At 34.0% G+C, this 26,995-nt stretch overlaps 1 protein-coding gene across 2 annotated transcripts in view; it reads right to left on the bottom strand.

Moving 5' to 3' along the window:
- Window positions 1–3,357: 3,357 nt before the first annotated feature.
- Galnt3 (polypeptide N-acetylgalactosaminyltransferase 3) overlaps window positions 3,358–26,995 on the bottom strand; it is a 36,746-nt gene continuing 13,108 nt past the window's right edge. Inside the window, exons 2-12 of one of the 2 annotated variants that reach the window (XM_058580145.1) lie at window positions 24,521–24,549; window positions 23,345–23,968; window positions 18,921–19,093; window positions 14,733–14,882; window positions 12,578–12,812; window positions 12,015–12,132; window positions 10,335–10,535; window positions 8,280–8,411; window positions 7,981–8,082; window positions 5,357–5,509; window positions 3,358–4,439 (exon numbers count right to left, since the gene is read on the bottom strand). In XM_058580145.1, coding sequence (XP_058436128.1) covers window positions 4,317–4,439; window positions 5,357–5,509; window positions 7,981–8,082; window positions 8,280–8,411; window positions 10,335–10,535; window positions 12,015–12,132; window positions 12,578–12,812; window positions 14,733–14,882; window positions 18,921–19,093; window positions 23,345–23,859 — 1,902 coding nt within the window. In that variant the 5' untranslated portion in view covers window positions 23,860–23,968; window positions 24,521–24,549 and the 3' untranslated portion in view covers window positions 3,358–4,316. The remainder of the gene's footprint in view (window positions 4,440–5,356; window positions 5,510–7,980; window positions 8,083–8,279; window positions 8,412–10,334; window positions 10,536–12,014; window positions 12,133–12,577; window positions 12,813–14,732; window positions 14,883–18,920; window positions 19,094–23,344; window positions 23,969–24,520; window positions 24,550–26,995) is intronic. The other variant, XM_046447611.2, reaches the window with a different exon arrangement.

Below are 26,995 nucleotides of genomic sequence, written 5' to 3' on the forward strand. Positions count from 1 at the left end.
GCATTAAGCATAAACCTAGACATTCTCTCACCAGAGAGGTTAAAGCATGTTCTCTAGAGCATGGGACAGCAGCATAATGGAGGCTAATAGTCACATACTGAAAATGAATCCCAGTTCAATAACAGTAGGCTTATACCCACTAGGCAGGAGACTGGAAGATTCTTCTCTGGGGATTTAACCTGTCATTTAGTTTTGCAGTACAAGAGACCCAATCTGGTCACTATGTAGGGAAGACGACAGTCAACAAAGCTCTGCCCACACTATGAGAATCTAAGAAGATTTACCAAGTAGGCTAGGCCCCTCTGTTAGTCAATGAACAATCACAAGACATTTGAGAAATGGATCCATTATAAAATGCAGAGAGTAAACCCAATAGAATTAAACAAACAAACAAACAAAAACCAGTCTGGAGAAAACAGACTATGAAAGTAGACGGAGAGTTAGGACAAAGAAAATAACCATTAAAATCCTTAGAAAGATAAGAAAGATATGTCCATATAATAGCAAAATAGTATACAAGAAGCACTATGAAAATAAGAATGAGATCTTGGAAATTATAAATGATATAAACATAAGACTTGGTAGAAGGCTTAGAGGAAAAAAATGTAAAACATCTTATTTTCTTTCCTAGAAAATAGGAATAGAAGACAAAGATATGGAAGATTGGTGAGAAAAGTTACCCACCCCAAACGGAATAGTAAATCAACATATTTGGGGGCTGATATAATAAGATTTCCAGAAAGATACTGAGAATACAAAAGAGACAGAATTAAGAACTATTTGAATTTTTTTTTCCAGAATTTAAAGACATGGGTACTTAAAGAGCATAGTAATGTGGGTACTACTAGGAAACTTCCTGTGAAATTTCAGAATATTGGGGCAAAGAGAAGATCTGTGAGTACTTAGAGAGAGAAAAAAAATAATGATCAGTAACCAAGAATCAAGAATCATCAATGGATTAGAGTTTTCAATACTGTGATTTAGAAAATGATGGAGTCAGGCCTTCAACATATTTATTTCCAACCAAGAAATCTATACTTACTACACTTATTATTTAAGTGTAAGGGTACACTGGAATGTAAATGTCATATGAGGCTTTATAAGACTTATTTTTTTGTTGTCTGTAGTAGTGGAATTATCAAATTAAGTGTATGCAAAGGATGTAGGAACTGCCAGGAAACCATAATGACAATAAAGAATGATAGGTATTAACTTACAGTGATACCTAAAGTAATAAGGAATACAAAACATGGTAGGAGTCACTGTAGTCTCAAAGAAGCTAAGACACTGATTCAGAGGGCAGCAAAATGTGGTTCCAGAACCAAACCCTTGATGTTACTTGAGAGCATATTAGAAATACAGAATTATCAGTTCCTCTCAGGCTTAATACATTAGAATTTGCATTTTAATAAGCTCTCCAGGTGTGTACAATAAAGTTTAAGAATCATTTATAATTTACATCTTTCCTGCATTAAAGATGCATTTATTTTTGTTTTTGTTAAAGTGAATTGTAAAGCAATTTCAGTTCAGAATCTCACTAAGTTTTTTATTTCAATTAAAAAGTCAAATTCAAACTTACTCAAATGTATTTTATCAGAAATAGCAGTTCCCTTCCTTTTTGCATTTTTTGGGGGTGGGGAGGTAACTGGAGATTGAACCAGGGTGCTTTACCACTGAGCTAAATCCCCAGACCTTTCTATTTTAAGTTTTTACTTTGAGATAGGGTTTAAATTGCTGCGAGTTAAGTTGTTGAGGCTGACCCCACACTTGCAATCCTCCTGGCTCAGCCTATGGCACCTGGCTGCACTTATGTTTTGATGGTTTACATAGTATTTTGTTATTTAACTATGAAGACCATTCTCTAGTAATAAAGGAACCTAAAATATATCATCACTGATCATAGTAATAGCCAATTTTATCATATAGCTTATTTTATCTTAAGGCTATTTGTGTAGTCACATTTCAGCTTTCAGTGAGACTGCCCATCAGGTTGACCCGAGCAGGTTTGGCAGTGCCTCTTACTCACCCAGAGATCTGAGGACTTGGTGCTCTGGAATGAAGGCAACATGCCAGGTCTTCTGTAGCAACTAGACCATTTGCCATGGCAGCTTCAAATTGAGCAAGAGTTCCACAATTTCACACTTGAGTACATTCAAATTGTTCAGGTGGATGGCAGCCAGGCTCCATAAATAACTCCCTGTTAACACTGTTCCAAAACTCAAACTTTAAAAAAAGGCCACTACCCACCCCAAAGGGCCAATCTTTAATGAAATTACTGATATGACACTTGAGCAACAGCCTGAGGCTCCCATATCAGGTAAGAACTTTCCCTGTGGATGCATTCAACTCAGCCGTAATAAAACCAACTAATCTAAATAGATTTCAGTTGGATCACAATATGACAACATATGACTGATACATGGAAGGACTCAGTTGGTTTTGTTGTTCTAAACACACTTAAGTTCATTTATAAGATATCTTTGAAAAATTGTGGGGTTTTTTGTATTATTTCTGGAGACATAACAAGCTTTATAAGAAGCATTTGGCAGTGGATGTTTATGTCTAATATAACCAACAGAGAAATAAAAATTGCACATGTAAGTGGGCCCTACTACTCATTTAACAACATAGATTATTATGAGCTATAATAGACAAATATATTTGCTTATTAATGAAATATCAAATATGAATAGAGAGCTGCCATTTGCATCATAAAATGTAACTTCATACTGGCACTCACTATTTCAGAATTATTTATTTTTGCCCCAGGAGGCAGAGCTCAAAGGCAAAGACAAGACTTGCTATGTTTACTCCTGATCCAAGTTAGACACACAATAATAAGTGCTAGCTGAACTGAAATGAAAGGTGGCATTGTAATCAAATAGTGCAGGACTTTCATGCAAGTTTAAAGTTATAATTGAGAAGATGGAACCCATAATCAAGAAGTGTTTTCTTTTGTACAATTGATTCTCTGCCTGGCTGCCAACCACCTAAAATACAAAGCCAATCAAATTCCACCTGTGGAATAAGAATATAAGATATCTCTATATAAAATTATCAAAAAGAAAAAAGTGTTTCATGTCTTAAGTAAGCATGACATATTTTAAAAAACATCATTTATTGGATGTTCAAAATTATCAAAAATTCATGTAAAATTTTCTAAATACCTAACATACATTTTCTCCATTCTCCAATTTTTATGCCAATCCCATCAAAAACTTGAACTTTTCTTAAGAAAATCTGATGGCTCTACAAATAATAGGGGCCTAGAAATTCAGTATACAAAATTCTTTTGTCCCCCCGCCTTCTGTCAATTACATATTTTATCTAGAAAAGGAAAAAAACTTAAACAAGTGATTACAATAGTGTTTTGGATATTTTATTGTGTTTTCCACATAGATAAAAATAAGGCTCTTTTGACAAAAAAATCCATTACAAAAACAATCTATAATAAATCAATAACATAAAATTTAGCATTAAGTCAGTCAAGTATTTTGCATTTGAAATTCAATATCATGAATCTTCAAGATTAGTGTTTTTTGGTAACATAAAAAAAGACTAGTAGGAAGGAAAAGGACACCTTATCAACATATAATAATCTGTGAAGTTTTTTAAAATTACAATGGGAAAACACACAGTATAGTTACTTAGGAAAAGCTATTTAGGGAAGACTTAAGTGCATCCGGTGGAGTAGACTTCAGATTACAAAATAGTTTTAAATTTGCCCAGAAATTTAAGTGTTAAAAATATTTTTCTCCTTATTCAAATTCATGTACTATTTTTGACAGATAAGTAACCAAAGACAGAAACATTTTACCTGCATTTTAAAATAATAGATCTACAAATTCTAGATCTACAAAAAGTTCCTGGTTTGCATACAAAGGCCAATGTTTGGCCTTCATTGATCCATTTCTATGTAGTTATAAAAATACAGTATCAAAGTTTTCTCCATCACCCCACAAAACTAGGGGAAATATTTTAAGTCTTGAGTGTGTGAATGTAGCTATGCAGACACTCAAGTGTGCAGAACACAAACATCACTCTCCTAGGAAGATTATTTTCATCACACTGTAAACATTTCTTCTATATCTGGACAATAATCTTTGGTATCACTAGCTATTGTGCTTTGAAAGAGAATTATGGGATTTCTGTAGCAGTGCTACATAGACATTTTAGAATATAAATAAGAAAAATGCACTTGGAAATAAGTTACAATTAGCTGCTTTTGCATAATTTTCAAAAACTACAGTGTATGCCTAGTCACAGTTTTATGAGAAAAAATATCTCCTTTTCAACTCCTTAATTTTAAGGAACACTTAATCATTTTGGTTAAAAATCCATTTTTGGAGTATATCTGATGGATTGCATAACACTAAACTCGGATGCTCTCCATTTGCTGAAAGGCACATTTTTAAGAATGGATTATATAGAAGTTGATCCTGCAATAAAAGAAAACACAACAAACGTTAAGTTTCAAGACTCATAGCTAAGTGATAAATACCAACATGACATTATGGTCTTATTAAAGCTAAAGGGAGAATTGCATTCCAAATGTATATCTTTCTTAACTTTAAATCTGCCTAAGATGAATCATGTTTGATAAAATATGATGGGTTTCTGATGTAAACAACAGTGCATACCACTACTGATCAACTAATATAAGGCATTAAATGGAAAGAGAGGTACACAGAGCAAGGTCTGAATCAAGTTTTCAAGCAAAAAACAATCCACTGATTATATATATATATATATATATATATATATATATATATATATATATATATATATATATATATGAAACTCCTAAAAATCATAAATCATAAAAGCCAGTCTTACAATATTCTGGTATTGCACTAAATATTTTTTTTTAGTTAAGTGGTGGTATAGTCTAGCCAAACCTTAAGATGTGTTTTAAAACAAGAGATTTGTCATGCAACCTCTCAATCCTACATTAATGAAAAAGTACTAAAATGGAGAAGAAAAATTAATCACTTCACATTAAAATATGAACAGTTTTTTTTCTATGCATGCCAAGAAAAATAGTGACTGCTGCAAAAAGTATTGTAAGAAACCCTAAAACATAAAAATGGAGTAACTGTTTTTAATAATTCACAGAAGATCTTGAGATACATAAACTATGCTTTAATCAAGCAACTTTATGATTATTTTGTTCCTAGGAGTACTTAATTCATAGGTATATTCTCTTATCACATGGGTAGAAACATATAAGAAAGTTAATAAAGGCAGAAAAGTTCTAATGGATAACAATGAACTATATTTCATGCATTTTCCTAGATAAGCAATTAGAGCTCATCAAAATCATAAAGTAGTGGGTGAGTTAACTGCATTGAGGTACCTTCTGGATCTCCCATATCTGTTCTCCAGCAGCAACTGTCTTGTGACCTTTATAGGCACATGCCTGTAGCTGAACGATGCCTTGGACAGCATGAAGACACAGTTCCTTCTGGATGTTATGCCGGATTTCACGCTGCACCGAATATTCAAAGTACTGTGGAAAAAGGGTGCCGTTACTGATAAAAGCACCTGGTGTGTTTGTTTGGTTGCAAAACAAAATTAGCCACTCAAGGAATACTAAAGGCATGCCCCCCAACAAAATATTACACTAAGAAGTTATCAGAAACATAAGCTGAGCATTTATGAGAGGAGATACTATAGTCCTCCTTCAGTCTATCATCAACAGTGGTTACTTAATGAACAAGGTGTTTCTCTCCACACCAGAAACTAAGTCATCAGGTAGAGCTGGACTAGCACAGGCAGGCACACTGCAAAAAAGGGCCTCTGAAGCTCCATCAAGTCCTTGACTGGTCTTCTCTCCTCAAAATTTTCCTTCACTCCTTCATCTCAATCAAAGGCACTTGCACTAAATTAGAAACTACAGGCACTCTGTATCTGTTTCCTCAACTGTAAAGTGGGTAACTTAAGAGTTCCTCCCACAGGATTATGAAGATAAATGGATTAGAACAAAGACTATGAAGTGGTAAGCAGCTGATTCACTTTAAGCTGTTGTTACTATTATTGATGCACCCAATTAATTAGTCTCTGAGTTTTCCTCTCAGATGTTATCATCCTGTCCATTCTTACTGTTGTATTCTTTTCTTTCTTAGACCATAAAAATTTATACTGCAATGCCTCCAGCTACCTCCAATTTCTCATCCTGTAATGCAGCAGTCCTACCTGCTGTCAGTTGGTCTTTCATAGCAGTGGTCTGATCCCCTACTGGCCCAGCTTAAGTGCATTACTGCTGTTGCTAAGATAAACTCCATCTTCCTTAATTGGTGCCTGAAATGGCCAATTTTCAATCTTGCATCAATGATTGCCCCAGTGGTATACTCTGCTCCTGTCATGCAACTCTACCAGTGCAGAATACATGCGTCCATAACCTATGGCTTTGCTTTGCAGTCTGTGCTGATGTCTGGAAAGCCCTTCTGACCCTTTTCTGCCTGCCTGACTCCTTTTCATCCTTCAGCAACCAACTAGAATATTACCTTCCCTCTTTGGCACTCCCTGAATTTGTCCTATTGTACAAAATTTCACCTTTTCAAGGCTTCCACATACCCACATACGTTAGAGATTACTTTCTATAGTATACTATTGAAATTGTGTGTGTGACTAGCTGATGTATCTACTTAGAACACCCATTATAGAGCAAATACTGAATAATGTTGACTTTCTAAAGGTAATATGGGTTAGCACAATTACCCCTTGACCATACAGTGATAGATCCAGTTCACTGGCACTGGCTTCTGGTATCTATATAATCTACCCTCAGTGGATTGATTACTTCAGGTGAAAAAAGATCAAAACTGGATTAAGCAAAGCCCAATGATTAGAAAGATGTATGGAAGAAAATAGAACAGGAGATAAATTGACCCTTTCTTCCTAAAACTGAAAACTTCAGTTACATATTATGAGTACTTAATACTGTAAAACTCCTAACCACATAGCCTGGACTCTACATCAAAATACCTTCTGTTCCCAGAAAACACACATTCCAGGCTCCACTTCTTATTAAATCTCTCTTCACATTCTTCATTTTGTTCTCATTTCTACCAGCTACCTATCTTTTTCATACTTACCCTTCAAAAACATGTTTCCAGTGTCATCTTTCCCAGGAAAATGTATGGGTACCCAGTCTAATTCAAACCCCACAGCACTCCGAATGCTTTATCTCAAACCCTTCATACTGACTATAGCTGCCAGTTTTGAAAGGGGTTTCCTGAAGGAGTTAGAATCTAAATGGTTTTAAGCCCCTCAGAGTATCTGGCATGCAGGGGTCACTCAGTGAATTTGATTAATGATAAACGAGAGAGAGAGAATTTAATCCTTCTGAGAGTTAACTTGAAAATGGTAAAGAAAGGAAGATAAAATACAGAAACTTAATATGTAATATGTTACCTACCCATAGAGCTAGATAGTAACATTTAGCATTTTAGTATTAACTGGTAAGATAGATGGTAACAAGCCGGGATCTGACTAAAGTGAATAAAGAACATACATTTGGGGGGAGCAGAGGGTGTTACTTAAATAATATCATGGCCCACAAAAAGAGCTTACAATGTAGCTGTGTTGTTATTACCACTGGATATAATTTGCTATTAAATCCCATTAAACATGGGCTTATTTATAATCTTGTTAAATCACCATGTCAAGAGTCACAAAAACATTAAAAATATATATAAAAGATCATGTTCTAAACATTTCTAAAGGCATGTACTCTGCTATTTTCCCATTTTTCTTTTTACTGAATGGGTAAGCAACTTCAAATTATTTTCAGAGCCAGATTGGAAACCAAGGCAAAATACTTTACAACTTCAGTATCAGTCATCAGTCTCAGTCTAAAAATATGTCACACACTAGCTTACTGGAATAAAAAAAGATGAGTTAGGACATCTGAAAAATAAGTAACATCTTACTTGTATCTGTAGTTGCTAGTGAGAAGGTAGGATTTCTGACACTCACCTGGTTTCCCCCAAGTCCATGACATGTGTACAGAATCAATGGTTTGCCTCCTTGATTATTTTCTCCAACATCCAGGCACAGAGGCTGACTAACACTTTTAATCTAAAGGGAAAATTTCAAATCATAAAAAATTAATCTATGTAGTTTACATTTTCCAATTAATTCCTAGGAAGTAATGTTGTAAAATTGTAAATGTAAATGTAAACTCTCAAAAGGAATATACCAAAAAGTATTCCAACATTTTTCCCTAAACCACAAAATATTAGTGGCAAGGAGTAAAGGAACAGGAAAATACTTACATATCCAGATATAACAGGATTAAGGTCTGGCACATACACTTCTGGATAAATAGTTTTCAGATACCATGTAAAGTTCTTACACTGAAGGCGGTTTTTTATTTCAAATCTTTTTGAAAGATCACCGAACGATTTCTAGAGAAGGATGAGAAATGAAGGAATGCTTCATCAAAATAGCTCTACTAATGGACTTCAAAGCTCCTGTTTGTGTTTATATTTAGGAAGAAAAAAATAAAATTGTGGTCCAAAATACAAGACACATCTTAACAGCATTTGCCATTCATTTAGGCAATGAGCATGCTTGCCCAATCCTTCCTGGCTTCAAGGAGAATCAAGTATCATTGTAGTGCTGACCAGACAGTATTTCATTCTTCATTTGTGCCACAAATTTCTTTCTACAGTACAAAGATCTCTACTGAAATTCTGTGGGCACAGGAGTGGCAGTGGGAGCATTCTAAATTAATCCCAACTTTACACTTAGTTGTCTGTAGAGCAAGGTGAGAGAAAGTAGGAGTACATAAACAGTATACACAGTGTAATTTCCATTCCCTCGTCAAGAACACAAAAACAACCACTACAAAACAGCACAATTGGGAATACATTTCTTTTTTCTAGTGTAAGAGCCTTACTCTTAATATTCCAAACTAGGCTTTTAGTAGAAAAAGAGAACTTTCTTTTGAAAACATCATTAAACTAAATATGTATTTGCCTAATAGGCAAATTTTCACAGATAAATTATGTTTGATATCTAACTGTATGACAAAAAAGTAAATACTAAATACTCAACTTATCATTTCAACAAAGGAAAATATTTTCTTATCCCAACTTCAATGTCATGCACTCAGGGTTTGACAAAATGTATGACTCTTAAGGATTCTGCTTAGCTCAAGTAGATTTATGTGCTTTATGGCAAGAAGAGGTGCCTAATGGCTCACTCACCCCTCTGTGGGTGACAAGCAGAGCTTCATTTAGTTAGCATCCACTTGCTGCCTTAGCCAAGTAATCTTGTGCAGTACATAATCTACCTAATTTGTCTTAGTGGTCTTGAGTTAAAAAGATTGCAGTCTAACCCAGTAGTGCTCTGAATTTGCATCTTACTGACATGTTACAGGGAGACATCAGAGAACAACGAGAACATACAGTTAACCAAATCTTTCTTTACTACCACTCAAAATGTTGATGTCCTTGACTCCCAATAAATACCACCACCACCTCAAATTAGAGCTGTTTCCTACAAAGACAGGCTCGGGTGCCATTTACTGAAGCATGTTCTGAAACTGTCTGGTTAATCTATACCACACCCAGTGCTTTCATACTGCTGTTCATGTAGATGGAACTCAGCTCTAATGTGCTAAGCATTATGTTTTTGCTGACTAGGTGATCTCTGACAGGTTAGAGACAGGGTCACTCTATGTTTGTTATCATATTCTTATTTCACAGCTACTCTGGGGAAGAGCCAAGGCATGTATTCCATCCCTTAAGTCAGGCAAGGAGAAAGGAAAAGACCTGTCACACACTCCACCTCCAGCTCCCAGACACCACTCTATGAAGTGCCATCCCCACCGTATGTTCCTAAAGGGGCTCTGCCAAGGTACACCTCCAGAGAGTAGCAGAACTGAAACTTCAAGGGGAAAAGGCTTGATATTCCTGTCCATCCTTGCACCACACTGAGACATCTTTTCTACCTTCAGTTTGAAAAAGCACTTAAAACCAATATTTAGTTGTCGATCACATCCCCCAAAACCAGTAAAAAGCACTTTTACTTAATCTAATTTTTAAAAGCAAAATACTGAAACAAGATTGTCACAAAAATATCTTTCAAATGAAAAATGATAATATCAAGCAGAATGTCTGAAATTTTGAAAAGTAGTTTGCTTAATATTTTTTCTTAAAAGAGAAAATGATCATCCTTCAGTTACACATTTTAAGAGTTAAAATTGTAGCTTCAAAAATAATTTTGACAAAATGTTTTGTACTTGAGGCAATCAAGCAAAAGAATATGAGACATTGGTATAGGTTTTTTATTTATCATAACATAATAATTTAGCTTTAACTTACTTGTTTAACAATTTTTGCTGCATCTGTGTTTCTCCTATAAAATATCTCCTTATATTCATCCATCCAGACTTCTGCAAGGCGAACTTGGTTGCGAGCAATCACCTGAGTGCCTTTTGGAAAGGTATGAGGGCTTTTGCTGCGAAAAACATGTCCAACAACAGAGCAAGGCATAATCTCCAACTGCCCACCACATTGCCATACCTGATAATTAATGATATTTGTTTAAATTTACAGTATTTGGGGAAAAATCAAAGTGTTGCTTTTAAATTCACCTTTAACATATTAATAAAAACAAAACAAAGAAGATGTTTACTCCAATTTCAAATAGTCTCTATTCCCTGCCAGTTCAACATAAGTTCTGTAAATGTAAAGAATAATTTTATTAAACAGTATAAACTCTAAAGACAACAAAAATGTATCTTCAGAAAGTAGGTTAACAAAATAATGATTTTTGGATTTTTCATAAAAATTAATTCCCAAATTACTTTTTGCAAACAATCATGCAAGTTCTCTAGTATACACAGAAGAACAAAGGCTCTTGTACACTGGCTTCCATCTTATACAACTTACATGGTCACTTCACTTAAACCACAGTGCTTCTCTTCTAAGGCATGAGCCAGCAATCTGGGGATAAGTGCACCCTGACTCTTTATCTTTTATATATTAAATTTGATAATATAAAAGCAAAACAATTGAAAATAGCCATTATTACTGAAATATGGTCTCGTAAATTTGTAAAGTAGTTGGTCATTATACTTATTTGCACTAATTCCAAATAAAACAGAAAATCATGAAATGAATACATTTCACTCAACTGTCTTAATAATTGGTTCTGCCATAAATAATTGCAAGCAAAATATCTGAAAAGAAGTCATGTTTAAAAGTAAATGCTAGTACTAGGGAAAGTGATCACATACACTTTTTTCTTCTTTAAACAAATAAGAAAACTCAGTGATATGTTCCATTCGACAAATTATGCTTAAAATACAAGGGCTAGGGGCTGAAAACACTGAATGAATAAAACAAGACCCCTAGCCTTAAGCAGTCCAAACTGGGATAAAATCATCACTGTCAGTATGTGATGAACCCACAGCCCAAACTTAAAACTAGTTCATTTCTTTTTTCAGTACATTCCAGCCTAAGGGATAATAGATGAATGATAAGGTCATAGCAAAAAAAAAAAAAACCTCATGAAAGTGAATACATAAGATACATGTAGAGACTATCCAAAATCTTCATTTTGATTTTTCATATTAACTTTTAACACACATATTTTTAAAAAATAGCTCATTTAATCCAAAGAGTTAAGTTCAATATACTTTAAAAGTATACACAAATGTTTTTCCACAGACTCCCTTGATAATCAACTCATTTCCTGAAGCACTAGGTTTAATTATATTTGTCTTGGCTGGAATTCAGTAGCTACAAGTGCATTAATTGGTGTTATTGCCTGGACATGGGATTTTAACCAATTCCTCTTGTTACATTGGCAACCATGAATAAATGTATCAAGTTACAATTTAAAAGGAAATATTCTTATTTCAAAATTTCCAGCAATTAAAATTTAGAAAGCAAAAGAAGTAAAGACTGCATACATCCATAACAATCTGTACCAGCCAAGTAGAGCATAACACATTTCATTGTTTAACATGTGTGCTGTATTTAGTCTCCTAAACTTACTCTGAAAGACATTTCTATATTTTCACCTCCCCAAATTTCCATTTCTTCATCATAACGTCCAATATGCTCAAAATATTCTTTTGATATGGAAAAAAGGCCTCCCGCAAATGTGGGTGTTCTGAAAAACAATCCATTGTCAAACTTTGTTATAAAAACGAAACAAAATTAAGTAGCTTATTTAAGAACTTTATAAGGTATATATTACAATTTCAAATTTTTCCTATACATACTGTCTTTAAAGTCAAGTTTTTTTTTTTTGGGGGGGGGGGAATAAGTTCTCAGTGTCTTCTCCAAAGTTAGTGTCTTCTCCTAAACTTGTTTTAATATTCTTAAGTGATGATTTATGAGGAAGATATGAGATAAATTTTACTTCCAACTTATTATTCAGTAATATCATGCATGTGTGCTTAAGTAAATTACTTTATTATTTTCTATGTACAGAACTGTGTTCTTTGCTTTTATTAGTATGAATTACCTCAGGGGCAACTGCTGCAAATACAGAGTACATATTTAATATAAGATATTACAGTATGAATATAAGACTTTGAGAGCAGTCCTCTTACTTAATTGGGTAGGTTTCATCTTGCCTTCTTTGCTTTTCATGATCAGGAAGTGATTCCCAGCCAAATGAAAGGCTCCAGTCAAAATTTCCACGATTATGGTTACCTCCATATGGAGAAGGTTTGTTGAATTCAAATGTGTTCATATCTATGGAGGCAATATCTGGACTCACCACCGCAGTGTTGTTTTCAGCTATTCTGGCCAGCAAAGGTTCTAACCAACCATAGAAACACTCACCTGAAGAAGACAGAAGTTTAGTTAATTCAGTGAGAACACTGAAGGTTTTTTCCTTTAGTCATTAGCACGAAAATTTATAGAAAAATGAGAATAAGAAAATAATTTATGTTTTGAACAAGTATGTAATAGTGATTTATTTTTTCCAGCTTTCATAAGTTATAATAGACAAATAATAACTTTATGTATTTATGATGTCAAGTTTTGATATATTTATACTCATGAAATAATTGTCACAATCAAGCTAATTAAAATATCCATCATCTCATATGTGCGTGTTTGGTGAGAATATTTAAGATATAATCTTGACAAATTTAAGTACACAGTATATTTATACTGTAGTCACAATGTTGTATGATAGATCTCCCAAAGAGAGTATTTCCCAAATGTCTCTCATGAGGAGAACAGGATGAAAAGGGTAAAGGAAGATTGAGCATGGCTAGGAAAATCTTCCTCCAGATGGTCTTTTTCTCCTAGAAGAAGCAAAATGATACTAATGTGTTTAAGCTTCAAATGATATGTGTCCCTTTAAAAGAGGATATGAATCAAAGTTAACCTTTCCATCTAGTCCCCAAAGTACTCTAATTTAAACCTGTCCCTTCGGAAAACTTCATTTCTCTCTGTAGGGCTTAAGAAAAAGTAAGTGAAAGAGTCAAAATATTCTGATTTTAGCAGTTGAAGAAGAGCCATTCAAATCTGCCCCAGACCAAGACAGTAGGGGTCATGGAGTCCCATGAAAGGTGTAGATTTTCATCATGGGATAGGCTGTCCCACATACTGAGCAAAGCCAAACAATACCTATGCAGTTCTATTCTGGGATCCCCATTGAGGAATATTTGGCAGTCATTGTGCAGAAGGCTATTAGACATATTCCCCAGAAGAGTAAGAATGCCCCGTCGGATCACATTAAAATTTGGATCAGAAGAAGAAATGCTAGAGAACGGTGTTTTCCTTTACAAAGGTATCTTTAGATCTCTCTTCATCTTTTAAATGCCCAGTATTCAGAGAATACAGGATACAACATCTCTAAATAATTCAAGAAAACCCAAAAGTTCTTCTGTAACAATCAATGTATACTCAAAATCGGTTACTGTGTCAAACATAACCTATAGGCTGGCCAGTTCAAAGATTAACACTCATATAATAAGTAAAACCCACTAAGTATATAGTGCAAGTGACTAAATAACATTTATAGATATTTATCATGCCCACTGCACATTTGGGTCCAAGTATACTTTCTAAATATTTTTAAAATGTTGACACTATGGGCTAGGGATGTAGGTCAGTGACAGAGTGCTTATTCCTAGCATGATCAAGTCCCTGTGTTCAATCCCAGTACCACCAAAACATAAAGCAAAATATACAAACAGAATGTTGACACTGAAAAATATTAAAATACAAAGAAAAAAACTAATAGGAACAAAAAATGATGAAACTGACAATATTCATGGAAGAGACAGAAAAAGACATTGGGAAGGGGTACCCATAACTTGGCATAAGAAGGAGTTCATAAGTCTTAAAAAAGAACTGAAGTATAAAAGTTTCAGTTGGGACAAAGTTTAATGACAGCATTGGTTAGACTTAAATAAATTTTCATTTTAATATGTAGGGATTAAAAAATAACAAGGAATTTTTTTTTTCTTTTTTGGACAGAATGCATATGGGGGGAGGGGGGAGAATCCTAGGGAAGGATACCTCACTGGGAAAGTTGGTCATGGCAACATTAAAGTTGAGGAAACTTGAACACAGAAGAGCTAAGAGCTATATAAGTGAAGTTCCTAGGCAGAGCCCTTATCTTTGCTATAATCAGTTGAAAATGTTGTTCAAGATAATGCAATTAGACAGCTAAATAAAATTAACCTCTAAATTTGAGGGAAGGGAAGGGAAGGAAAGGGAAGATGTTCCATCTACACACATACTTACAGTGAGCATCTAAAAATGTGAGCGTCTCAGCTGTTGCTACTGCTGCTCCTAGCAACCGAGCTGTGATCAGACCTTTCCTTTCTTTTTGTCTGACTATCTTTACTATAGAAAATTGTTTTATATATTCTTCTAACTTTTCATGTAAGTACTCTGTAGGGAAAAATAAAATCAGGATTAATGCTTTCTAAATTTATATATACTATATTAAAACGAAAGAAACAACAATGACTCCTTCAAATTCATAATATTAATAGTTGCATGTCTTCTTCCAGTAAAATGAAAAAGTCTATTTTAACTCTTTACTGGGAAAAAGGGGAGGGGGTGTTTCTATGCGCAAATCACAACTAACGATGTAACACATAAAATTATTACACATGCTTATTGTGAACACTTCATAACAAAAAATACAGTGTGTTTGGAAGAAAGTGAGAGACTTAAATGGAGTAGACCCCAGGAGTTAAACAAACAAACTCAGAGTTCAGAACAGACTGACTATGGGAGTAGAAGAAATGGAATTGGGTCAAAAAGATATTCAGTGATTTTTAAAATTGGCATTTACATCTGGAAATCTTAATGAAAAATCACCTGCATCAAAAGGATTGATTTTCTGATATTTAGGCAATGATCAAAACGATTTAAGAATACAATGTTGAGGAAAAGGGCAAGCAGAGCCACAGCATTTTGGGAACATTTCTACAAAGACTCAGCAGAAAAATTTTGGAAGTTTTGGAGTCTCCTGACAGATTTTTCTCCAGCAAAAATATAGAAGTAAAAAGGAGCATGTAAATCAGGAAATGAAAAACAGGCAGAACCGTAATGATGGGTATGTAATTTGAGGTACTCAACATTACAATTTGGATGAGATACATAATAAGCAAAAGTTGAGACAGTAGGTGAAAGAAAAATCCATTAATCAAGTCAATCAAGTGCTGTTCATATTTTTAAACAACATCTTGAGCCTACTCTTTTTGCCATTAAATTCTTGATTCCTCATTAAGTACATAATGTAGTTCTTCAAGTGGTTTTCTTGGGCCTATTCCACAGCCTCAAAAAGATTTAGAAATAAAAAAAAAAAAAAAGTCAATAATATCCTGGGGTAGATGTTTGCTTCTGCCATACTTCAGAAGCAAGTACAGATGACATTGACTTTATCTGGGAATATATATGTCTTTTCAGTTCTCAGGTGATACAGAAAAGAGAGATGCTAATTTAAAGTTTAAGCATTCTTAAGGGAGATGAGACTTCATGAACAGCCTTTATAGTAAACTTAACCCATCTAAACACTATTATCTCAGAGTAGAATTAAACACACACATACACACACATATGCATATATATGTATATATAATAATAAATATATTCTACTTTAAAGGAGTTATAAAATTTCAAAGTTCTTAATGGGAATTGACATTTTAAAAAGGAGTGACTATAATCCCTTCAGTATAGACTCTCATTGTTTGAATTTACTAAAAACTTTAAAAATTTATTCTGAATTTTATATAAATTCTTATATACTTCCTAAATTTAGTCCCATACTTCTCTTTTTGGAGATTAAGCACACAAACCTATATGGGACCAGATGTCCTGGGTTCAATTTACAGGCACCATCACTTTTAGTTGTATGAATTTGGACAAGCTGGTTCACCTTTTCTGTACCTTACATTCTTATCTATAAAATGGGGATAATAGGACCCATCAACAGTAGACTGACGGGAGGATAAAATGAGAGATTAATGCACAAATACAGCATTAAGATAGGGCTGAATTTATGGTTTATGTTCTAAAAATGCTCTTTTGTTTGCTCTCCAAGGGATTTAACTATTTTATTATTACCCGACTATCTACATATTTATGCACTTTTCTCTAAATACATTGAAATCAAGGGCTAGTTTCTATTTCACAGGCTCCTTTACAGCAAAGAGGGACATATTTCCCACAGTAGTATTCATTGGATAGTTCTTTGATTTAATGACAAATGACACTAGTATGCAAAGATAACTTTCACTAAGAAAACTGTCCCATATCTCCTGTCAAGTGTCATAAAGAATTATAAAAATATTCAGATATTTTGACCAAGCAGTCCTATTTCTCCCAAATTACTATCTAAAGGTATAATGCACAAGAAGGAAAGTGATGTAGGCTCAAGGATATTACTCACTGCCATATGACACAGTAATGCTACAGTGTGAAGGAAAGATGAATGGTTAGTAACATCTGTCCATCAGGGTCATGGGAAAAAAAAGTTTTGAAGGTAAAATAAACAAAATTATGTGAAAATGTCATCTTTCAAAATCACATTTATGGTATGGATATAATAAGATAAACATTATATGTTTATTTAGATGCAATTATAGAAGAAAATGAAAAGATTAAAATGGTTGAAACAGGAGGAAGATTATGTATGAGTATCTCTTCATTCTGATTTCCTTTAGTTTTTAAATTTTGTGCAGTTAAATAAAAATGGTACCTTCAAATGAAGGCTTACTAAAAGTAAATCTACCGTGTCCCTATTGTTTTTTCGAAAATCAACCCAAATAAAAGTTGTCTGAGAGAAAACATTCAAGAAACCAAAGAATGAGATTCTACGATCAAGTTTGTTGTTATTCTTGTTCTAAAGGCAAAACATGCAGGTCAGCAGAACTCAATCAGACATCTCTTGAAACCCATGGACTATAGTCCAACTAGATAGAATAAGGAACCAGAACAGAGCCAGTAGTAAATAAACCAGTGAATCATGGTTAAGTGGCAAATTAACCTGATCAAGGGTATTAGAGATGAAAACTAGAGCTCTCTAACATATAATCTGAATCCAGGGGATTTGGATTATAAAGCTCCAATTTTTAGAGTTGGAAGTTTCACATGCAGGCCAAAAACCTCTGGTGTTAAATAACTTTATTCTGCCTAAATATTCATGTATCTTGAGAATATAATGCTATTTTACCAAAATGTTTAATTTTGAAATTATAAAAACATTTAGAATTGTATGTAAAAATGATGAAATAAACCAAGTTAATAATTTCATTTATTACCATGTCTGAAATCTGGATATATTTTATAACTGATAGAATGTAAGCATTTTTTTTTCTCATATGTAAGAAATATTGGTATAAATAATGATAGTGCTTTGGACTTGATAAAAGAGTATTATTTCCATTTTATAGATAAGAAAACAACTACTTAGTGCATGAGCTGGGATTAGATCTGCAAAATTTTGGCTCCATACCTGGATTCATTTAGAAGTAAATTCTGTAGTCATTAAGGTAATCTGTTTGATACTTAAAGTATTTTTTATTTTGAAAATTTAACAAATTAGAATGTTTGTTAGATTACCCTTGTGACTTAAATTTTAAATGTGTAATTTAGTACCTGACTTATAATTTTAAGTGGAAATGCATTAAAGAATTGTGCTAATTTAGAAAATAATATCACAATATTTTTAAAAGGCAATGGATGACAATGTAGCTCAGTGGTAAAATGTTTACCTAGCATTCATGGAGATTTAGGTTAAACATCAACACTGAAGAAAAAAGCCAAAGTAAAACATGATGTATTGACTCTTTCTTGATTTTAATTACTGATTTATATTATTTATTAATTGGTGTGTTACTTACATTAACTCATTGATTTTTCAAAACAACCATAGTATTATGTGTTAGTTCTGTATTTCCCTAATTCTCAGCAACAAAATTAGATACTTCTTATAATCATTGTCATGTTAGTTTAATTGACTGTGGGTTTTTTCCTTTTTAGTGGTTTACAAACTAATGACATGTTATAATAAATTTGATAAATATAATATTATCCTCATTTTATCAATAAAGAAATGTAGGCAAAGAGATTAAGTAACTTGTCCAAATTACATAGTTGGTTAGAATCAAAACAGGAATTTAAATCAAGGCAACCTGCCTCCAGGTTCAAGTCTGTGCTCCTAACCACTATGCCTTAAAATAAAAGCCACACATTGAGAACTGGAAAGTTGTGAATAACGTCATTTAATATATTTTTGCACTCCAAAATATTGGAATATGGACATACTTGGATTCTACTTGCATTCATCATACACACCATCCAAACTATTATATTCCAGTTCCTAGATGGCATACATAAAGCAAATATAAGCAAGTAGACTTTGTGCACCACCACACGGATTTACTTAGAAAACGATCTAATTTGCATGTACTCACTTACCATCTACACTAGCATCATCCACCAAAATTATTTCCTTCAGCAGAATTGCAGGTGAAGAATAGAGCACACTGTGGACAGTTCTAAGCAGTGTGGACCATGCTTCATTATGAAAAACTATTATGACGCTGGTGGTAGGCAGAGGAGGGCAGCGCTTAAACTTTTGTTCAATACATCTAGAAGAAGCCAAAAAAGTTGAAGAGCAATTAAGACTTTTATTAGTTTACTTCACAGTTATGCTGTTGCTAAAATTATCATTATTTAATCTTTACCACAAAAAAAAAAGACAGCAAATACTCTCTATGGAAGATAATCTTAATGCTACATCAGTGTAAATGGATAGCAACATATTTTTACAAGCAGATTAGTCACCCAGAGATCATGTCCACTGATACAAACTACAATTTCTTATTATATGCCTCTCAACAGTATAATATTTAAAAGCAAATAACATTTTAAATAAAAAATAACATATAAAAGAAACAACATGGCCAGGGATGGTGGAGCACACCTGTAATCCTGGAGGCTCAGGAGGCCGAGGCAGGAGGATCACAAGTTCAGAGTCAGTTTCAATAAAAGCAAGGCACTAAGCAACTCAGTGAGACCCTGTCTCTAAATAAAATACAAAATAGGGCTGGGGATGTGGCTCAGTGGCTTTGTGCCCCTGAATTCCATCCTTGGTACCTCCTCCAAAAAAGAAACATGTAAAATGAAAAATCCTGGTAATTGCTCAAGTAAAAAAAAAAAAAAAAATTCTCTATTTTCTTGCTGAAAGCATCCATTTTTCTTATTTGCAACTTTTTAAATTGAATACTCATTTTTAAAAGTTATTAGAAACTTTCATAAATATGTAATGTATTTCTTATTTATCAAGTTTATTTAATCACTTTAATCAACATATGAAATCAAAAGGGGAAGACAGCCTACCACAAACTAAAGATCGAACGTAGATCATCATTTGACATATGCTTAACACCATTTCCTATGTGTTTTAGAGATTTTGCTCCAATAATGTACTCTACTTTTGCATGTAAAAATTTTCTTTTAACAGGACATATTTAGGAGTTTAAAATAAAGACCTAAATTCGTTTTATAAGTCCATTTTATAAGACAGTGCTTCTGTCTACAATGTGATAGGCAAAGGGAGAAAAATCCCAAGTAATTCTGATTAGTGGTGTTATCCATTAGCTAACAACCTCAGTTATATATATGGATTTTGAATTCATTTTAATAACAATGATTTCCTCAGAAAAAATAATCTTTATTTAAGTCACTGGGTGTGAGTGGCCATGTTCAGCCTCCAGCCTTTGAGATGGAAGTGGGGATAATCACAGCAGCTAGCCCGCTGAAGTGAGGTGAAGTTAAAGTGACTAACATACGGGAGGAGGGCTTCAAAACACTGGCACATAAAACAAACCATGTGTGGACTGTGGCAAAGATAAACAAAGCAACTGCATCTTTAAAGTCACTTAAATACCAAATGTGGCTGTACAATTTTGGACAACAGACTATAAAATCCTCCTACCCAGTCAAATCCTCCCACACTAGGAATACAGTGTGTGAACTCAAGCAAACACTGCTGCTCAAAACCAAAGATAAGGAAGTAAACCATTCACTCTTGGAGATAAGAGCCCAACACACTTCATTTGCTTTCCAGGGCCATTGAAGGATAGGGGGGCACTGTAGCCTCCAGCCTGACAGTGGAGGCCTGGGAAAGCCACCCTAAAAGGATCCATACATTATCTCATTAGTGACTTTAGAACCATACCTGAGTGAGAATGTCTTTAGCCTTTTCTAAGAGCAGTTCCACAGAGTGGGATGTTTATAGTGATAAGAAAGGAATTAGGTTGGGAGTGAAATACAAAGAGGAGGTGTCAACAGCACTGAAGAGGAAAAGGAGAGAGTGGTGCCGAGTGAAAGTGGTTTGGCTCTCTAGAGCTTCCACGATTTCAAAGCGCCACACAAGCGCATGGTCAGAAGTAAAGCACCACATTTTTCCTCATTTGTTAGAGTAAAAGCAAGGTATTTATTCTGAGCTGAATTTTGAATAAACTACCAATTACAAATAAAGTTCAAAAACAAACCATATATTCTCTTGAATAATAATTACACAGAAATAAATGACTAAATATGAGCTCATATTTTAACACATAAAGGTTTATAAACCCACATAAACAATAAGCAAAAATCCTGAAAAACTCCATGAAATAGTATTTTATTTTTTAAGGAAGAAGAAGGAAAAGAAGCACTTCATGATTTATTGTCTTATAAACATTTTAGAGAGAGAGAGAGAGAGTAAAATTTAGGGATTAAATTTTTTTCCCTAACTTTATTTGCCATGCAGTTAGTTAGTTAATACAACATTAATCAAGTATTATAAAAAACTGAAGATATAAAGTATAAATGTGCACAAACATTCACACCAATAAAATGTTATTACTTTATCTTACAAGGATTTTCTTTGGTTTAAGCTAGGGATTTATTTGCTTAACTGATAACTACTAATAGTAGTTAGAAGTTAAAAATAAGGCAGAGCAGCCAGAGTAAAGCATCATGTTTTACCATTAATACAAATGATAAAATTCCACAGTGTGATTTTACAAACTCTATTCAGTTTGAAACAATTTATGTTAGATTCATCCTTTAAAAATCATTTCACATGTTATTTAAAATAGTGCAAAAAATAATTTATCAAAGTGACTACATTTTTCTAGTTAACCATTAGAAAAATTGGGCATATAGAAACTTGGTTAAATTAGTCACATGATTATCCATATTAATAAAGACTAGATCTATATGTGGAATGAGAATGGAAAATACCTTCCTTATGGATATAGGTGACTTTCAAATTAACAAACAATTAAATCTTCACCATCACCACAAAATCCTTTCCAAAGTAATAAATAAACAAACCTTTAATTATAACCAAAAAATAAAATGCTCTTAATGTGCTTAGTTGCTTTTTACTCACTTAACAATTAATAGTGACAAACATTACTATAGCCTCGTAAGACTACAACAAAAAAAGCTCATCTTGAGCTGATATTGACATTTCAAAGAATAAAAATCATGCTTATTGATTTTTAGTATGGACTGCTTTTTGGTCAAGAACTCTCTCCAAATCAGTAAAATGTAATACTGCATTTGAATCTATTGAGAAAGGAGCTATGCATATTATAACAAAATATTTTACAGTCATTCATTTCTTTTCAAAATGAATCATTTCACCTTGGATCACACAGATTACCACAAAGTGACAGAAGCCTAATCTGTACAAATTCAACATTAAGGGACTCCTATAGTTGATGCAGGTTATCAACATTACAAATCTAGAAAAACCCGAATGAAGCAATAAACCAGCCCACAAAAGTCCTTTTCTTTTTTTTTTAAAGAGAGAGAGAGAGAGAGAATTTTAATATTTATTTTTTTTTAGTTCTCAGCGGATACAACATCTTTGTATGTGGTGCTGAGGATCGAACCCGGGCCGCACGCATGCCAGGCGAGCGCGCTACTGCTTGAGCCACATCCCCAGCCCAAAAGTCCTTTTCTTTCAGGTTCACAACCAAAAATAATCTGTTATAACAGGAAAGCAAAATAGGTGGCCGTTGCTTGATTGCTATTTGCCAATCAAGTATTCTCAAAAATTCATTTTGGCCTTTGCAATTAAAATATCAAATTTGAATATTACCTTACTGATAACAAAACTAAGGACACAGAGAAAGCACACTAGGTCCCAGAGAGAAATTTTAATCAAAATATCCTATGCTTGAGAAAAACTTGTAAACAAAGTGACTAAATGAGTTTTGCCCTCTTAGTATCTAAAGAAAAACAACCCTATAGATATGAGAACTTTAAAAAATTATGGACAAAGATTTTTACTAATAATTGTTAAAATAACTTCATTAAGAGAAAGCATACCAAAAAATGGGCATTCTGAAACCTAGTTAAACATTCAAAGCAGCCATGAAGTCTGAGGTTTAGTTTATAAATCCATAAAATATTATCTAGTAGCTACAAAATCTTGGCACATTTTTAAAAAATTTCTTTTCTATAGCAGCACACAGAGAAGTGAACAAACTTTCTCAACCTCCTACATTTTCTGTAAAAACTGTCCAATATTTCCTTCTAAATAGATATGGAAATCACAGCATTTAAGAATGAAGGATTTCCTTGTGTAAAGAAGTCAGATCTAGAATTCTGCTTCTAATTTAAAAGCTAATAACTTTTCATGTCTGTACTATGTACCAAGCTGAGATATGGGTAGCTATCCTTAATAGTTATAAACAAAAAAAATGAAAGATTAAAAAAACAGTATTTGCTGATTTCCCACCTCAGAGTGGCTAAAGAATAAGCAAATGCCTTAGCTAATGCCTCTCCCCTTCAAACCCTCATAATAAAGAGTAAATAATGAATAGTCTTCAACATACTCAGGAGGTCGGGTGTCAGGTCCAAGATCTCGGTGTAAAGAAATCCTGTCACTTGCAAAAGCATTAAAACAGTGTTTTACTTCCCCACGTTCTTTTTCCTTTTGCTCTTCAATACTTAAATTGGTTGTCTTGAATGCTTTGCCAGAAGCACCAGGTGCGTTAGAATCTTGTGGTGGGCGGTCAAGAGCAGGTTTCAATTCTGCTGCTGTATAATATCCTTGCAAACAGGGTCTCTCACCAACATCAATGTTTTGCCTGACAGGTGCTCCTATTTGCATTTTTGGCATTGCATCTTTAATATTGTTTACAGCTTCTAGCATTAAATCAAACACCTTGTTCTTGTTTTTCATATTTCTTTCCATCCTTGATTCTTCTTTGGAATATTGAACACTTACTTCTCTTTGCATTAAAATCAAAACTATTAAAAAGAAAAAAATTACTGCACCAAGCTTCCAGAACTTTTTATGGTAATGTCTTTTAAAATGTAATTTTACTAGTCGTTTTAGGTGAGCCATTCTGACATTAAATGCTTGTTACTTGACAAATAATAGCTATTGTTTCCTCTGTTACTTATATTTTTTATCATAGATTTGCTGGCAAGAAGGTTTCTTTAAATGGTAAAACCTATAAATAGAAATGATAGATGTTATTAGTAGCTATTCATTCCTTATAGGCATAGTACAATTTATTCATTCAAACAACTGAACTGAAGCTACAAACAATGTACTCTATGGTTAACAAGAATACAAAGATATTCTGCCCTCAATCAAATTACACTTTTGAAAGAGAACAATTGTTATAATTAGCTACAATTCATTGGAGCTGAAAAACATTAAGAATTTCTCTCTGGAAAAAAAAAATTATATTTTTTGTTAACTCTGGTGGTAACATCTACTATATTATTTGCATAAGATTATTTTTTACAAATATATTTTGAGTTTTATTTTAAAAGAACATATTAAGCAGATAACCAAGAAGTCTAAGAGCTTCATTAAGGAATTCTAGGAGGGGAAAATCCATAGAAAAGCAAGGTATACTGACAGCTCCTAACAGGCATCTGATACCTATAATGGCTTCATTTTATACAGCTTGCCCTTAACCTTCGAACTCCAACTACCCAAAGTAATGCAGCATCTTTGACAATAATTAAGTTGGTATTCTCATAGATTTGTTCACCTGATAGTATTTGTGAATCCTGACATTCCCTGTAAGGGTAAGAAAATTAAGAATATTTAATTTCATTGTTACATAACAGCTATTTTCAATACCTCATACAAATACAAAAATCTAATAGCAAAAAGAAAATACACTATCTTCACTTGAAGGTCTCCAGGATTCCAAAGGCAGAATATGGATTGATGGAATACTGCCTGCAGTTGATTGTAAAAACATGGTTACAAGTTTGCTAAACCCTTGTATGAACCACCACAAGCAAAAGAAGGAAAGGAAATAGAACAATGATGACAGACTGAATCACAGTGAAGGTTGATTTTCCTCACAATGTTTAAAAAAAATGTAATGTGAAGGAATTTCAGTCACTTGCATACTATATGTACAATTATATCCAGTAAGTTAATTTTCAGGAGAAAGGGAAGGGAAAATACCTGTTGTCCCTAAAGCCTAAACATATTTCAAAGGAAATGTTCTTTTTAAAAAAGTTTTATTTAGTTTTAGATGGACACAATTTCTTTATTTATTTTTATTCGGTGCTGAGGAATGAACCCAGTACCTCATGCATAAGAGGCAAGCGCTCTACCACTGAGCCACAACCCCAATCCTAAGGAAATGTTCTTTACAGCAGTGCAAACTAACTTTGACACTATTCAGCTTCTTTTCTAAAGTTATAACTAAATTTAAAATAAGAAAATCAAGTTCTAAAATGAATTCCTCTGACCTTTGGCAAGAAATTTTAAGATGAATGTACAAAATAGGATGAACTTAGTTCTATATACTATCTCTAATTGTACTGCCTATGTATGTTCTTTTCACTATGGAATTAAAACTTTGACTTCTAAAGATGCCTGAAATTTTGATGTATATTTCTGGTAAAAGTGATATGCCAATGTTTCTGAGCTTCAATTGCTTTAAGAACTTTATGTGAAGAATCGAGTGACTTGTTAAATTTTTCTTTTTTTTCCCCTGTGTTTGAAAACTTCATATAAGGAGCTGCAGAACCACACAATTATATTTATGTAATTTCTTAAGAATCAAATGTTGTTCTAGGCTGTGACTACAAAACTAAAGATAGCCCATAGGTTCAAGAAACAGAGACTGATGTGAAACACAGCAAGTCAACAGGCAATCACAAACCAGGGGCATATGAGCTGAGAACATAGTCTGTGAAAGCAACACGGAGGGCTGAGAAATGTTATGGAAAATTTCCCAGGGATGATAATGTTGAATAGACTCTTGAAAAGTAAACAAATTTTAGGTAAGTGAACAAAAAGGTGAAGTGAGAAGGAATGAAAGATGTAAAGTCACTGAAGCCAGAAAAGACATGATCAGTCCCTTAGGTTAGCAGTAGTGGAAATCAGAGGTGGGAAATGGCAGGAAATGAGGCTCAGAGGTCAGGTAAAGAGGAGTTCATGGAGAACCTGGTACATCTTATAATTTTTAGATGGACGAAATAAAAATAATTGAATGAATTTTAAGAAGAGATTATAATCAAATTTAGGCTCTAGAAAAATTCTAAAGTTTTTCAGTTTCAGTAAAGGTGGTACTGGAGAGATAAGGAGCACCAGAAGGTAGAAAGGAAGAGCAGGAAATGGAACTAAATAATCGGACTTGTTGAGAGAATGGGAAGAGGAGGAGATGAATGGGTAAAGTGACAAAATTAACAAATGCGGGAATTGCTCAAAATCTGCCCTCAGGAGTCTCAGAAAAAGCCATTTATGGAGAGGGCAAAGAACCCCAGAACTAGCTAGGTGATGAGAAAAACTGCTGGCTGCTGGAGTCTGAGAGGCTGTCCTCTGCAGGACTCAAGTGCACTTTTCTTGTGCAGCTGGGAGCAAGATGGCTCTGACTTTCTGGAATTGAAGGTTAGGGAGCCAGCTCCCTGGGCAACAACCAATCTAGTGGAACCTCCAGTATGCACATGTGTGGATCTGGGAAGAATGTCTGGCAAGCAGTGACCTGGGCTGTGGAGCAGGTCCATAATGTCAATGGCTCCAGGACACACTACCACTGCCCAAATCCAACTGTGGAGAAAATACAGAGGGTGAAGCTTGCCATCTTCAGAGGAAGCCATGCCCTGCAGGTACCCAGCACTGGAGAAAACCATGTGAGGACTTGAGCAAGGGAGGAAAAATATGCCCAGAAAGAGCCTGACAAGTGAGTATCTCTGAAATTAGAAAGAAAACCCATCTTTAACCCTCGGTGTTCCTTCAGTATCCTCTGCTGACAGGATTTAACATGCCAGTTGGCATAGGAAAAATATTTACAAGGTCCAGCTTCCTTACTGCGGAACAGGCCAACAACTTGAAGACAGAAACAACAGATTTATAAGCAGCATAATCTACCCTAACTATTCAGCTTCACTGATCCACCCCAGGGGCTCAATGTTGTTCATTCAAGATGAGGAACCCAGTAGAAGTCAGGACACATTAGAAAAGTCAAATGTTGCTGAGCACGTGCACACCTAGCCTCCATTCC

The sequence above is a fragment of the Marmota monax genome, unplaced genomic scaffold (assembly GCF_021218885.2).
Source record: "Marmota monax isolate L192 unplaced genomic scaffold, Marmota_monax_Labrador192_F-V1.1 WCK01_AAM20220418_F8-fsc00007, whole genome shotgun sequence".
Lineage (NCBI taxonomy): Eukaryota > Metazoa > Chordata > Mammalia > Rodentia > Sciuridae > Marmota > Marmota monax.